Source organism: Nanorana parkeri, unplaced genomic scaffold (assembly GCF_000935625.1).
Source record: "Nanorana parkeri isolate BGI_ZX_2015 unplaced genomic scaffold, ASM93562v1 scaffold657, whole genome shotgun sequence".
Taxonomy (NCBI): Eukaryota; Metazoa; Chordata; class Amphibia; order Anura; family Dicroglossidae; genus Nanorana; species Nanorana parkeri.
In genome coordinates, this window is record NW_017306925.1 from 747,848 (window position 1) to 765,070 (window position 17,223).

Genomic DNA, 17,223 nt, shown 5'->3' on the forward strand with positions numbered 1-17,223 from the left:
GGTGCTGGTGGTATTCTGCATAGCTGACTTTTATTATAATGTCTTGCTGGGACTTGTAGTCCTGCATAGCTGGTGGTATTCTGCATTGCTGTATAATCATCATGCGGGACTACAAGTCCCAGCCATACATCATATTTTTAAGTAGGGATGCACCAGTGCCAATACTGGGAATTTTCACGAGTACTCGAGTACTCATACTCGTGAGAATGCCCTGATACTAAACGCAGATAACGTGTTCTGTCGAGAACGCTGACGTAGTCGAATTTGCCGACCTCAGCATCTGCGCTTGCGCACAGACCAGTATTATTGAGGGAACAGGGATTTATTGACAAAGTATTTAGTTTAAATTGTTAATTGTGACCGTTAATAATATTCCATCCGTCATTTACTGCCATGGACGGCATATTATTATTTTTTTATCGAATACGTTTTTTATTGAAAATTTTTCAATACAAAAGTGATCAATAAGCAATGAAAACAAGGAGGTATATTGCAGTATCTACGACAAGTATTTCCGTACAATGTAAATCTGAAATGGACGGCATATTATTAACGGTCACAATTAACAATTGCAAACAAATACTTTGTAAATAAATGCCGGTTTCCTCGTTACGCCACTGGGTGTTACTAGACCTAATATTGTAAATCGGCTTAACTCCTCTTTTCACTGCCACTTTTTTTTTTTACAAAAATCCAATTATACTTACCTTTTTCCCTGCAGTCTTCTGACTGGTCCACTGATGTAATGAGTCAATCATCCTTTCCAATGGTGGCTGTGGGTAGTCATTCCTCCTGGACAAACCGGTGGTCATGTAATAATGTGTAAGCACCGTGCTGTCCAGGAGTACTGTGAGGCGCCCCCACCCCCCCCCTCTCCCCCACATGGGGCATGTATATGATAGCCTAGGCTCACAGGAAGGTGGTTGGATGAACAACACTGGAGAGGAGATGTGCAATGTAGCCTTTTATTTTGCATCACAACCCAAGTAGCCAAAATTCATATATTATCGGTGGGCCAGCTGCAAGAACCCAGAAGACACAGCTTGCTTGCAATGACAGAAGAAATGGCAGTGGAGCGGGACTTGGTGTGCAGCACCTGAGAAGCGGATCACAGTAGACTAAAGCTGGATTTGCTGGGCACATGAGTATATAAATTAAGAATACCCCACGTAAAAGGTAGAAGTAAAATTAAATTAAAATATAGAGTGAGGTGAAGCCCCTCTTAAATGCAGTCTTATTGTTCAAACAGGCTGTCATTATCTGATTGTCCTTTTTGCAGCTAGGAATTTCCAAAGGCTGCATTCGATCTATCAAATTTAGAAAATATCTTTCCACAAGTGTAAAAAAGGACACCTGCTACAAGTTTACCAAAATACATTTAAACATCACCATACTTTAAGATTTTACATAGTAATTGAACATCTAACTGACACATAAAATTATATACACTGTTTAGCAACACAGATGCTGCAGGTTTGCACACACTGCAGTGCATGTGGCTGTGTTGTTCCTAGACAGGCATAAATGGGTTAATGGCTAGCATTTGCTGTACACTTCCATTTTCAAGGGTCTGGATAAGCAGTGGAGAAAAATGCCCAGAAAAATAAACAAATTAATGAAAAAAGATAGCAGTGCCACTTTCTGTTTGGGGGGAATTGACTTATTTAAGTGAAGCCGACACTGGTGATTTATCTGTAAGGTTCATGGCCATAACCCATCGCCTGCTGACTTCTGGCCCTCAGTCTGGGAGCATCATGCTGTATGGTGATGACTCTTTAACTGAATAACGGAGCATGGAGAGAAGACACCATCCATCAGAATAAAGGCAGCTCTACTTTAGCTCTCAATCTTATTTGTTCATAAAATCAGTTCCAGTGCACTGGGATTTGTGGAGAAATAGAATTTCTTTCTCAAGGAATGCAAGGTGAGTACCTTGATAAAGAGCAATATGTTCATTATGCACCTGACAGAAGAAGATACCGTAATTACTGCAGTTAAACAACTCGCTGTTGTATAGACCAAGCACAAAACTCTGCACTTAAACAGATTATAGGTGTTATTGATGGCACATTTTCTTAAAGGGCTTTTCCAGTTTAAAGAGCAATTCCAGGGGAAAAGTTACCTCCGTCAGTGGACTGTTAATGCTATCTAGAAAACATTGCAGCTGTGGTAATGCCAGAAAGCCTATCCACTTTAATCCATCGTAGCAATATTTTACAAAGCTTTTCAAACATACATCACTTCTCACTTATCTACCTTAGTAAACTGAGTCTAACTAACCCTAACACTTAAAACACAATTCCAGCAAAAAAAAGACTAAACAGCTAATTAAAAGATAAAACCAGCTGCAAAATTAACCTTCTAGCGAGCATGCCACTGAGAATTGTGGGTGTGTCTAAATTGTGGAAACAGTAAAACGAGCTTAAAGGCTATGTTTAAACAGAACCTGAGTCTACTCAGTTGTGATTCGTAACGCACAGACCACAAAGATCAGGAAGGTGTAATGCAGAACACAGGTGTCAGAAATGCGTGGCGTAGAGTGCAGGGGTCATGAGTGCATAATAAACAGAGATCAGGAGTACATAACACAAAGAGGAAAGGTGTTTAGGAGTGCAGGCATCAGGAGCATGCCCTCCCCAATATTCTCCCTGTATGTACCTTTTCCCCCAATACAGGCTGCCTCCCCCCACTGTACAGACATCTCTCCACCTAGTACAGACCACAGACCCCCTGACCCCACTTACCAGACCTTAAATACAGTGGCAGGGCACAGTGAGTCCCCCCCCCCCCTCAGCTGTGTCATCAGAGCCAAGGAGGAGATTAGGGGAGCCTTTCTGGGCTCTGTATAACCGCTGTGTCTGAGGTCTGATCCAGTGACTGCAATACAGATTGCACTGCAACATCGCAACTTGGGAAAAATTGAAAAAAAGGAAGTCACAACATCCGGAGAATCCTTAAGAGATGCAGGGTACATGGCTTGAGTGCCCAGTGCTAGTGACACCCCTGCACTGCAGTGGGTGGCCAGGACACCTCTGGAAAGGCTTGTTTCCCAGGGACAGACAAAAAGAAATGGGAAAACTGTGTCTCTATGCTATACTTTTGAAGGTTGGTACTACTTCAAACCTAGGTTTTTCTCTAGACAGTATGATAGGAAAGTCAACTTTACCCCCAGTTAACAGCTATAACACCTTAAGGAAGATTCCTTCTCTATCATCCCTCTGAATAAAAAACACCACATTTTCCAAGTTAAGAGTGGCAAAAATGATCAGTAGAACTTTTTGCTAGTAAACTATTTATGTTGGATTATATTGTGCAAAGATGACTGGAGAACTTGTCTAATTCTATTCAATGGCCAACATTTTTAATCTTTTTTTTAACAGGTCCCATCTCTGTATTGCAATGGTATTGCTCTCATTGGATTATTATCATGTCTTCTGTTTTTGCTATAGCATAGTTCTCTAATACTGCTTATTTGGGTGTCAAAAAAGCAATCAAAGAGTTACAAATTTAATTTTTGTTGGATTATAATATGCAAAAAATTAGTGTAGAAGTTGTTTAGTTTTATTCATTGGCCAAAATTTCAAATCTTTTTTAACAGGTCCCATCACTGTACTTCACTTTCAGGCCCTCGTTGGTTTATCTCCTGTTTTTGCTTTAGCATAGTTCTCTAATACTGCTTATCTGTGTGGCAAATAAACAGCCAAACAAAGGGTTACATTTCAAATCCTTTTTAACAGGTCTCATCACTGTACTTCACTTTTCAGGCCCTCATTGGTTTATCTCCTATTTTTGCTTTAGCATAGTTCCCTAATACTGCTTATCTGAGTGGCAAATAAACAGCCAAACAAAGGGTTAATGTGTTTAAAGCACTCCATCCTCAGTGTTCATTATCTGCCTCTCTTCCATCTTCTCTCAGCCCCCCTCACCTCTTGCTTCCCTGCATCAGTTTGCCCTTGATGGATAATATGTTTAACACTCCATCACATTGAGTGTGGCAGCTTTACATGAAAATCAGGAATAAATAACAGTTCAGGTGCACGAGGATAACCGAGACAAGGTACTTCTAAATGGTCAATTACCTCTTACCACTGGGAGTCATATATAAGGGTAGAGACATGAGATAACCTGTACATAAGAGATGTGGCAGGACCCTGTTGGTTTCTGTAGGCACTTATCTTTTAAAATGGACCTATATACAAACAATAATAAAAAGCTATCTTAAATTAATTTGGGTGGAAAAATAAAGAGTAATAGAAGGGCTGATATCCTTTCTCTCTTCATTGCAGCCAAATGTGCAAATGCCTAAGCTTTTGGTCACATGATTTCTCTTGTAAAGGGAATTATCAGATTTTAGAAAGGTATTCACCCCTTCATTTTAATGATGTGCTCTGCAAGACAGTTATCATTGCTGTATTGTAACAGTCTAGTAAAGGTCAATTTTAAATATGCCCAAATTTTGTTATTTCTAAGTACAACCTTTCCTGAAAGTGTTGCTGACCTGGCCTGAAAAGTGTAGAAGAAACAACAATGTTGAATGCATGTAGCTCAAGGTACCTCCACATACCTATTTTAGTCATCAAATCAATCCTTATATATCATGGATCCTAGGCCTGAACTATACACACATCTTTGGATTCTCCTAAAGGTAATATTAAGTTAGGTCCCTTGTTATAATACGTCCTGCCTCTCAATTATCAAATGTCAGAGGCTTATTGGGTAGTAAAGGGTCAGTCCAGATAAAACTGATAGTACACTTCATATAGATGCTGGTCACGTTAACTACTTAAAGCAGACCTTAACCCATAACCCCTTTAAAATAACAACAAACACACCTTTAGAAATGTTTAGTAATACCAATCTACAAACACATACTTCTAGATAATTGCCGGCTTTGTATTCTTTGCATACCTTATTTTTCTTTTCTTGCCCAGTCTTCTCACAGTGGCCATGTTTGCTAAGGGCAGATTACTAGCTCCCCTTTTACTTCCTGGATTTCTGGCACATGTGACTAGGACATGTGACCATGCACATCATATCAGGTGAGGAAAATGCCTTTTCCTAAGATCTTGTGAGATTACAGATGAGATTTCCCAGCAATGCTATGCTGATGACAAGGCAAACTGAACTCATTTTGCCTTTTCAAAGCAGGAAGAGAATGCTCTGCAAGTGTAAGTATTTGAATAGAGGGATGCATTGGTAGAATTTGATTTTTGAGTGTAAAAGTCCGCATTAATGCATACAGTACCTCCCAACTGTTCTGGATCTCACAGGACTGTCCTGGAATTCCTTTGGGTTCAGGACTTGTCCCAGTGTCAGGTGCTGGAAATTTCATTCCAACACCTGGCACCCGTTCTATGCAAGTACTGTCAGGTGAAGTGATCTCCTGCCCAACAGTACTTTAATTGCACTCCATCCTGTGCTGACATCAGGAGCTAGCGAGGGACAGAGACTCTGTGTTTTACAGGTAATTACAAGTCACTGACACAAGTGACTAATCCCATTGAAACCTGTCATGGTACATGCTTTGTGATATGTCTTTAAATATTTGCTTTATCTGTCTCTGGTATTTGTCTCCACCCCTCTCCATAGTTCAGGTATCCCTCTTTGTAGATAGCTCCACCCTATTTCATTATGCTCCAGTCTGCATCTCAGCCACATGTCCATTGCTGCGTGGATCTTATTATGATCTTTTGACCTATCCTATGTTTGCTGTTGTAAATATCTGCAGTTTGGATTAAACTTCTGAACGACCTTCAAGGTGTCATATGGATTGAGTCACTGTCTGCCAACACCACTGAGAATACTGCCATCTCAACTGTAATTTACAAAGATCACACTTTCAATGCTTAGACTGGGGAGGCAGAACAGGGTTTTTTTAAATGACACTAACAAAATGCTGGGGGGTGTTTATGAATACTGATATGGGCTTTTTTTTCTCCCACTAGCCACCAACACTAGATTGTTCTCTTAACTGCACTACATACGTTGTGCTGTACATTATATAGTCTCGACCAGGGTATTTACTCAAAAGCTCTGGTTACTATTTAGTCTTTCCAATTATTTTAATCAATTTCTTCATGAAGATAGGCTCAGACAAATGTTTGCTATCTGTCTACATTCTGTGTATTGAAAAGTATATGTAATGGAAGAGGCTCATTTCTAAAAAAATTATCCTTGGTCCCGTTGGTTTATGTATGTCTGTAAGACTCTGCCTTGTCGATACAAGGACTGTGACAGTGTATGCAGTATATGCAGTGAATAATCTTAGACTTTAATTTACTTTGCCCCTTTAAGCTAAACCCAATATTCCACACAATGTAGTCGCACCCATTTTTTTGCTGTAGCATGCACCAGAATGTCCCTCTTTGCCATGTTCTAAACTTAAGAAGTATGACATGTTTTCTTAGGTCTCTCAGAGATTCTGGTTGTACAAGTTCCTAGGTCTAGACTTGAAATAATTCTTGTATAATTTGAAATACTGCCATAGCAACTACTGTAAATCTGTCTTTAAATTAGCTTCTGTATTTCCCAGGACACTGAAATACAGACTGAGAGAAGTAGGGCAAGCAATGTATGCCAATCAAGCTCTAATATCTTGGGCAGTGCTGTCAATCTAACACCGGAAGGTTGCTCACAGGAATGTATAGCATGGGGATGACATCATCGGTGCAATACTGTTCAGTGGCCAATCAGCAGTGGGGTAGGAGGGCCAACTGAAGAAACAGAAATTCAGCTGCAAATTTGGTCACCCATCAGATATGTGTGTACCATGAGGGACTGAGCTACAGACACGAAAGCTGCTTGCCACTATAAAAGTAAAGTAGAACATGTGGTTATAAAGTTGATATTCTAATATAATTATTTTTGCCAAGAGTTCTGCTAGAGTCACTGATTAATGCTAGATGCACATTTGCAATTTCTTTGCCTATATCTATGATGACAACTTGAGATAAGTAAGTAGTATGTGAATAATAAATACTCAAAAATGTTTCACTACAACACTTGTTGCAGAAAGTTTCCTGTGTGCAGGAAAATGTATGTTATTCAAGCATTATCTTTTTTCAAAAGCAGTGGTTAGTTGAGTCAGAAGGAACACATTGGATCATCTTTACGCTGAAAAAATAATCATTTATCAGTGTATGGCCAACATAGCAATTTTAGGATTGCAACTATATGTATAAATCAGTCCCTAAAGCAAGTTATAATACTTATACAATACAATACTACAACACCCCAACGCCACACAAATAGAGACACCCATCTGAAAACAGATAAGACAGTCAACCAACATGCATGTAACTGCACCATACTGGACTATACACATGATTTTACTAGCAGCAAAGTCTCCATCAGTTAAATTATGTTTAGGGTGTCTTTTTGACCCCCTGGCAGTATGCCATGATTCATTTAGTGGGCGGTTAACCTGATTTTGCAAAATAAGAATAGTCTGAGTCTGATCATATTACAGGTGAAAGCGCAATCTCTGCTGTCAGATTAACTCTGCAGAGCTGGAAAGGCATGACACTGAAAAACATCCTGATTGTTTATTTTTCAATTGGTGTTCCCTTTACTGTTCTTTTATGCCTCTTGTAAGGTGCATCTGTTATTTTTATGGCTGTACAAGCTTTTTTGGTAAATCATGGACCTTTTGAGAAACAGGTGTGTAGTCATATACATAGCCACTTCTACACGGAGAGAGCAAACTGATTAATCCATTTTCAGCTATCTCATATTTCACATAATGGCAAAAGACAATTTGTACACTATATACAAATGCCATCATCCATTTGTGATTGTGATTCTGACAATTAGATGGTTCTAGCTCCAATAAACATACTAATTATTGGTTCTATATATAGGAACAATTGGAGTGAGGGAATGCCAAGAGGCTACCTACGCCCTGTACACATACATCCAATACAAGGCCCAGAGCTACAGTTCTGAAGAGACATTGCACACAGTAACATGCTGTTGGTTTATTTTCCAATTGCTTTTTATTTTACTGTTCTCTTGTAAAGCACATCTATCATTTTTATAGCTGTACAAACATTTTCTGTAAACAGTTAAGTGAGTGAAAAACAGGTGCACAGCATAATATGTACTGAATCTATGCTTTGGGGTCTGTGCATTAACACAAAGAACGTGTCAGTATTGTGCAGTCAGTACTGCTTGTACTTGCACCTTAAACTGGACATCTGTTTGCTGCAATGCATAATACAGAAGAAGCCAGTTATCATCATTTTGACATTTTATGATACGCTATGTTTTAGAGAGGGACAAGGTCTACCTAAACATAATAATTCATCAGTGGGTGGCCACAAGGTTAGTACAGTTCATGCCAGTTGCTTATATCAAAACAGTATACTCCATGAAATGATATAAAGCATTGTTGCTTTCTGCACTATGCCAGAATACACCCAATAAAAAGAAAAATCAGTTTCTAGTACGCTGACATATTTTAAGATGGACTTAAGGTCTCCATAGATTTACGATGGTGGTCAGATGTGCATATGCATTCGAACTGCCATTAGACATCTGGATTGTCACTGAGCATGAAAACAATTATTTAGCCAATAGAGAGGGGGAAACAGAAGGGTAGTTATGGCTCGCTGCTGTTAGTGCCACAGTTACTGAAATAAACTGAAAACCTCCATATACAGAACTTTATATGCACTGTTGATCGTGGGGAAGGCAAAAAAAAACTCATAAAGAATGGCCCAATTGTTTCCAACAAGGGAAATCCCCCAAGGAAATAAGATACTCACTGAATCATCAATTTCTTGTGTTATTACTATAAATAATAATTAGGGATGCACCGTTATATCGGCCGCCGAAACATATCGACCGAAAATGGCACTTTTGGCAAAATGCGGTGCATCTGTGATTTCTCCCCTCCCCACTGGGTGCGGCTCTGTGTTTCAGCGGGGAGGAGAGAAAATGTCACAGGAGGGCCGAGATCTGCGGGAGGAGAGCGCTGTGAGTGGCCGTCATCTCTCCTCCGCACACCGCTCAGGCTCCTGTCACAGATCAGGAGGCTGGGCGAGGCGGTAGGACCCTGCGGCAGGTGCTGTCGTACGCTTACCCGAGCTGCACATCCGTGCGGGTGTCCATGCTCTAACGCAGACAGGATCCATCCTGTTTGCGTCCGAGTACAGACACCCGCACGGATGTGCAGATCAGATGACAGTACAACAGTATATGGCTGCGTCCTCCCATAGGGAAGAACAGGCCGCTGCGTATAATCACACGCAGCACCTGTCCTTCCTGGGAACGGCCCGATACGGCCGTGCACGCCGCACAGATCTGTACGGGCCCACTCTACGCTGCGTGAATGAGGCCTAAGGAAAAATTCCATTGAACAGCCTATTTCCCTGTAGTAAATCAACCTCTACGTCTTTCTCTCTGATCAGACTGACATCTTAGACCCCATTCACACTGAGCGTTTTGTAGCGCGATTTCTGCTAAAAAAAAGCACTCAAATAATGATGCTCAATGTAGCTCTTCCAATGCATTTCAATAGAGATGTTCACATCTTGCAGCTCAATGTCACCTGTAGCTTGTAGGTGAAGCTTGTTGTTCAAACATGAGCTATTTTTCAGCTAATTTTGAGCTATTTGGCCCCAATAGACTGTTTGATAGACTGCCAAAAGAAGCGCTACATAATGTGCACTGTAGCTCAATGTAGCTCAATCTCGCTCAAAGTCGATCAGCTCAAATCAGCACTGAAAAGCCTATAGCTCGGTGTGAATGAGGTCTTAAGCCTAAAATCTAAGAAACTGTTTATGCTCTAAATAGCTAATTATGCTATGTTCTCTACAAGCCATGTTTTTAACTTACGTTTTTTTTTATGCAATGGGCACTATGTAAAAACAACAGGTTTCTTTAATCACATTTTCTTCAGAGCAAATTACAGCTTTTGGTTCAATAGTGGCAGAGCTACAAGATTAACTGTATTATAATGACTAATCAATGAAGAAAAGGTGTACCATTATCACTGCACTGGCTGCCAATGACAGTGTAGCAAACAAAATTTCTTTCCTAAGATAAAGTACACATTTTTAGCTTGGTCCACAGAGATGAAAACTGTTGAAATTCTCAAGGACACTCTTGCCAACTAGAACAAATTAAGTTCAGAAATTATCACACTTTATAATATTACAGTTCTATATAGACTGATTTTCAGGATATACATACATTACATTGTTTAAAATGTTTATGTGTAAGGCCCCATTCCTGCACAGTTGAAAACTTTCACAATAAGCTCAGAGGGCCATACATAAATTGAAGGGGGAAACATAACAACATCACTACATCTTTTAAGCCTAAACCATTTTTTACATCATCAGGAGATTCCAAGCTGCAGTTTGCCAGTGCCGCCAGGCTGGGTCCTGTAGAACTACATGGGTTCTCTGAGTGGGACCATCTGTAATACAGTCCCATCCTCTGCAGACACACATTAACTTTCACCCACTGGTCTCAGAGCTCATCTTGGGAAGCCACACACACATCATCCATCTATCTACATTCTGACTCCTCATACTGGGCAGATACTGTATGAAAGGCATACTGTCTTCCCTCAGTGTAGCAACTTTTGTATGGCTCTTTTGTATGGCTCCTGCCAACCTCGCTTCTAGTCTAATTTTTATGCCCCTTTTATCCCCCAACCAACCAACTTACTTTACTTCCTACAGTAAAAATTTAAACTAAGAAAACACCCATTACTTATGCCTTAATATTTTAGTATGTGTGTATGTTTTACAGAAATTAATACATATCAGGAGAAATGATAAAAAAATGTCCTGGTTGCAGCAAGAAATTAGGAATTCTGTGCATTGGAAGTCTTTATCAAAAAGACAAGGTGTGCCAATCTCATGAACCCTCACTTTCCAATGGAGTACTGCAAAGGCATCTCCAAGGCTATGGGGACACATAGAGCCCTATTTTATTTCAGTACAATGTATCTCCAGCCTCTAAATCCGATTTCCAGTGCTAACTGATGAGATGAGATGATGAAATTGTGATAAAACTGCCCAAATACAGCAGCCCAACAGTGTGTCTTTAGATATTCTAGCTACTGAAATTCATATCCATATCTCCTATTTCAATGTAATGTAATACATTTGTTAACAAGTATATTATTTTCTTATACAGCAAGAACAGGTATGCTGGCATTGATGTATTTATTTATTTATATTACTCATATAACAATAAATGTACAATCATTGGAATACATATTCCAAATGGAAAAAAACATGCCAAGACTGTAATATAACACTTTTACACATTAGCATTTTTTCCAATAAAAACTACGTGGTAGCCTGCTGCTGATTTCAGATCATCCCTTTCATTTTGCCTTTTACTTCAATTTCAGTTTTTTTGTGTGCATTTTTTATATCATCAAATGTTCCCCCTTATCAATTTCCTCCACGGCAGGCAGTGTGACCACCAGTCTGTCAGGACACCCTGCCTGAACATAACTGATCTCTGAGAAATCAATGCAAGGCTGTTGGAGGCTAAGGTGTTAGACAGAACTGTATTTGGTGCATACTGACCCATAGTAAGGAGAGAGCTGTGGGGGAGGGCCAAGCTTTAATCAGGTATATAATTACTACTCAACTGATAAATCAGTCTTGTTTGAAAAGATCAATTATTGAAAACTGTTTGCACGTACTAAGCAAGTGTAATATTGGATCACACAAAAAGGAGCCGAACTGGAACAACACTGTAGTAGAATTAACACAGAGTCCAACAAATGTCTGACAAGGCAATATTGCTACCAATCCCAGAAGTCAAAAGCATATAATTACAATCCCTGTAGCCTTTGCAAACTATGGCTACCAGGTGTTAGTTTTCTCTAATATTTATTAATGACATGTAACAATGATACCATTCCACCAGACTCCATAAAGCAGCCCTATTATACATGCATCATATTTAACACAAACAATATATGACATTACCAATGCTGATTAATGCTCAGCAATGATATCAAATATTCAGATAGTGTAGCATATATGCCTAAAATGAGTTAACATAAAATTATCTTGCAAAATCATCTGGGTAATTATTGGATAGGAAAATTTTCAAGTGGCTCCTGAAGTCCAGCAATAAGCTAATGAAGTGCGATCTGCACTTTAATCGCTTATTTAAAGTGTAAAGGTGACACTAGGGGTCTTTTGGACCCCCAGTATCACCTTAGAGAGTACTTGTCACTACTAATCTGCTATCACATGGGGGGCTTGTAAGCCCCCCTATGTGATAGCAATTAAAGTAAAGTAACAAAAATAAAAATAACAGTTTTAAAAATAATATTAAATTAAATAAATGTCAAAATAATTTTACAAAATGTTCAACTCCCCCACTAACACGCAAAGAGGATTTGATAGGTCCTCTTTATGTAGATATCAGGGATCTATTAGAATAAATGTCACCTAGAAACCCCAAAATAGCCGATGAAGCACAGATCTGCGTTATCAGCTTGTTCTCTGGCTACAGCAGCTGGAGAAATTACATACTGAAACCAGAAGTGGTGTAATACATGTCGCTTCCAGGTTCAGTGATCGGAGGGGAGATCAGTCGCTGGGAGTGTGCTGATCTTCCTTTGTTCAAGGTGAACAGGCCTGCCGTGCCGGTCCGGAGGGACAGTAGAGCCCAGGATAGCTGTCAGGGGCGACGAGGAGGGGGTGCAATTACCAGGCACCGTACAAGCGATCGGGCGGCTCTATAGCTGCCAGATCACTTGTATGTGAACAGCCATCGCACTGGTATAACTTTTTCAGGATGCTGTTTATTTACGTACGCGGTCCTGAATGAGTTAATATAATTGTTATATTTAGGGATGTTCAGATACCAGGTACCATAAAAGGACATGTACAGATACTTTTCCAGCTCCAAGACTAGAGTAGAGAAAAACTCAAAAGTTAGGAGGCAGATGTCATTTGTAAGGAGCATACGGAGCTCCTGGGATTTGTGCATCCCTGTTTTAATGTATGATTTTTTTTAAATAAATATAAATAAAGAGATGCACCAATACCATTTTTTCAAGTACGAGTACTGATACTTGCCCAAGTACTCACAGATACAAGTACTGATACATTTTTGTTTAGTGTCATGTGACAGTTTTTTCTAAAACAATACAGACTAATGATTTCAGGACAGTGGTGGAGCGCCAGAGCCAGGTCCCAACTGCAACCGCTGCAACCCTGGTAGTTCTCATGAAAATGCCAAGTATCTGCACTGGTATCTAAACTTGTATCTGAGCATCCCTATATTACTATTAATATTCTGTGGTTATCAGTTTAGGTTGGATAATACTGTTCTGTATATTGATCATTGGCCAGTGCAGTACACATTATGAACTGCTTTTGGCACAGTCACAGTTCTTAGTTCTTCATCCCTGATAGATGAAACCTTCTGCCTTGAGAAAGGATCAATGTTGTGCTGGTTCAGAATAATATACAGGTGAATGGGAATTATTCTGATGTACTCTCTAAAGTGCTGTATAATATGTAAACACTTTATATAAAATATATCATCCAAATGTATAATGCAATAAAATGCATGCTAGGGAAGACAACACATTCTGTGTAATAATATTTATTATTCTGTACATATCCTTAATTATAATGGTGACTAAAAGATACACAATCATATTTTGTAACTGACAAGGGCATAGTCTTTCCCAGCAACTATTTATGTTGACAGATATGGACTTGATTTCAGAGAATTGAAGGCTTTATCATATTTTTCAACAACTGGGTGAGAATATAGTTAGGTATTATTTGTGCACTACTATAACAAAAATGCAAGACTAAGCCTAATATATTTAAAGAGACCCTGTCACCAACCTAACTGCAGATAAAAGTATACAAAAATCAAGTAATTGAAAGGCTTACTTGTGTTTTATTTTATTAACAATATTTTTTTTCTTTACTTGCAGTGTGCCTTTGAACTTGCATGAAAATGTGACTACTCCAGCAAAGTCAATATCCCTAGCACAGTCCCCCTCTCTCCTTACATGTCATAGCCCTCTTTCTCTTCTGGGAGTGTCTAACCTCTCTCTGTGCTGGCTCAGCTCCTCTGCCATTCCCCCCCATCTCCCTATGTAATGTTTTATGTAGCTGTTGGGAAAGGTGGGAAGGGGAATAGTCTACAGTATCACTTGAGTCTGGCAGGGCTGCTGACATCATATCCATGGCGGCACCAGGCAGCAGTCTCAGAACTGGGAGGGGGGGGGGGAGTTTAACAGTAAATAACAGGCATGATATATGTTACATGCACATATAATCTTATGCAAAGTTTTTTGTAAGAATTAATAATCTGACAACAGTTTTTCTTTAAAAGAAGTTTACTGCTATAGTACGTTTACCTTGTCTTAAAGAAAATATGTTATTGAAAATATGTTATGTAGTATTGCCCTGTTTATTATTACCTTTTTTGACCACAAACATATTCTCCGTATAGATATGGATGATCCATTTTCCCCCCACAACTACAAGTATATCCAAATCCAAAACCTTTTTTTGTTTCGGAAACTTTGAGGAATAGAGAAAATCCCCATCAATTTTTTACGGGTTCCATTGGGGAGATTTACTTTAACCTTCCAACCTATAAACATAACAGGAGGTTAGAGGATATATCTATAATGTGAGGGAAATCCCTTCCAAGACAGTTGCCACTGGAACAAATGTGCTAATTGCATTATTCGCCCTCTACTCCTGTCCTTGTGATAACTCAAAATTTTGGAATTCCCCCTAAATTCCAGTCCCAGTGACAATGGAAGGCAGAACAAAGAGCAGGTGAATATTCCCATTGGGGACACGGGAATAAAAACCTCACAGGGGTTCTAACCCTTCTTCTACTCCATACAAAATACAATAAAATGATTTAGCTTTAGATATGTTTCCACTTTTCACCAGGGTTATATGTTTACGGTTGAATCCAGCCTTGTTAAATATAACACAAGGCATATATTAAAACACATAGGGGTCTATTCACGAAGCTGCCGAAGGATCTGGCCGTAGCTTCGGCCGATCCTTCGGCTAGCTTCGGCCCCAGGACCCCTTCGGTTCAGTAGAACCGAAGGGGTGCTGTACGGGCTATTCACAAATTACTTCAGTGTTTGGCTCACTTCACTTCTGATCGGTCATTCACTCGGCTGCCCTCGGCGGCTTAGTGAATAGACCCCATAGACAAAGAAGATCATTTATCATTTATGCACACTGCATGGGGCACGTGAAGTGCAGTAGTCATGCTCAGCTCATTCCCAGCATCTATAACATGCTGAGAATGGAATCAGGTTGTGAGGGCAATGTGATTCCTGTGCACATGCTCAGAAATGACAACACAAATGGCCGCTCAATGGCCAAAAAATAGTGAGGTGGAACCTAAGAGATGAAGTGGTGGTAAAGATGATGACTGCAGAGGACAGAGTAGTGACTGTGAGTCTAAACCTGCTATTGCTGGAGGAGGGAACACTCTAGCCTTTTTTTCCCTATGTACAATGTACACTGCATAGTGTACAGCTCATTCCCAGTATCTATGAGATGCAGAGAATGGAACCAGGTTGTGGGGATAATGTAATTCCTGTGCACATGTGCAGTAATTACATGACACATGGCCACCCAATGACTGAAGAAGAATGAGGTGGAACCTACAAGATGAAGTGGTGGGGACTATGGCGACGGAGGAGGACAGAGCAATGACTGTGAGTAGAGACCTGCTACTGTTGGAGGTAAGAGGTAATTATGCATAATGCATGAATATCCTGTGTATACTTGCACATTATGGCAACAGCCCACCCTCTCCCAGCGTACTTTAGTTCTTCTTAAATAAAAGGTGTAAAGCAACGGTTCTGTTATTTTGTGACAGATGAGGTGCTTTATGTATTAGAAGGCTACATGCAGACTTTCACATAGTTTACACTTTTCATTGTATATGACAATTCATAAACTATTACCTGAACCAAGAACCAGGAAATGATGACAGATACCCATGGGTTACCTCCTCGGGATGTCACATTTGCTGGCATTAGGAGATTCCCTGTAAAAAAAATACGAACCATTAGCCTGGGTTTAGTTAACTTATTTGAAATACTTTTAAATCTCAATCGGCTTTGATAAACCTACAATACTTGTATATGGATCACTTACAACAATGTTCAGGGCCAAAGTATGTTGACTGAATGTAAAAGAATAATGTGATCTATAAATTACAAAAGATATACAGTGCCATAGTGTGGCCACTGCTACTTAGTGAGTTACATTCGGTTTAGTATTTAGTGGCTACATTTACAGTACATAGCGTTGTACACTGTGTTCTGCTGTCTGACAAACAAACATAAATTCAATAGCAAGTGCATAGGTAAAAAATAAATAGATATTAAAGGCATGCAGTATCCTTCAATATTTATCATTGTACAGGAACAGTGTTTTGAATAGTGATCACCACCATTTACCAACTTATGAACCACTTTTAATATAGACTGAACAATACCACGTATGAAAAAAAGCAGCAGTTACAACAGTAATAGTAAATAAATGAATGGGTCACATGGGAATGAACAGGTCTGATAGATGAATCATTCTGTATCAGATGGCTCAGTCTGCAGTTTCAATCAGACAACTCCTGCCACAAAGCAGGCTGATTCTGCTGTGCTGTCTTTTTTGCAAACCTTTAGTGCACTGGGAAATCTTTTCTTATGTAGTAAATATGTATTTGCATCATTAAAATTGTATATAAAGTAAAACAATAATAAATAAAACAAGAGTTAACAAACTTAAAGTAGAGGATCACTTAAAGGCATTGTCCACCTTTTAAAAAAAAAAAAAAGAATAAATGCACCCATACTAATAAAAAAAAATACCCAGTCATTATTTTTTTGCATTTGAGCCTGCAAAGCATTGCAACCCTGATCAGTGCATTGCAGGTAATGCTCAGGATCCTGCAAAGTCTTCCTTCCAGCCACTATCTGTACCAAGGTACAGACTTTCAGTGGGACGGGAAGAAGTGTCAATGAACTCCAAGTGCGCTGACAGCGCAGTTGTGTACCATTGAGAACTATGAATCCCTCTGCTGCTTCATTCACAGATCCTAAGAATGGATGATGCAGCTGTGCATAGTTCTGCCCGCTGCATCACAGCCATAAAACAAAATTACAAGAGCCTGCGGGGAGATTAACCTCGCAACTCAAAAAAATTGGGGTTGCGGTGTGGTGTGTGTGGG

General features: G+C 39.6%; 1 protein-coding gene across 1 annotated transcript in view; it reads right to left on the minus strand.

Moving 5' to 3' along the window:
• Positions 1–17,223, minus strand: part of LOC108792550 (solute carrier family 12 member 9-like) — a 165,820-nt gene that overhangs the window by 58,329 nt on the left and 90,268 nt on the right. Inside the window, exon 8 of the mRNA XM_018563348.1 lies at positions 15,959–16,041. Within this exon, the coding sequence (XP_018418850.1) occupies positions 15,959–16,041 (83 nt within the window). The remainder of the gene's footprint in view (positions 1–15,958; positions 16,042–17,223) is intronic.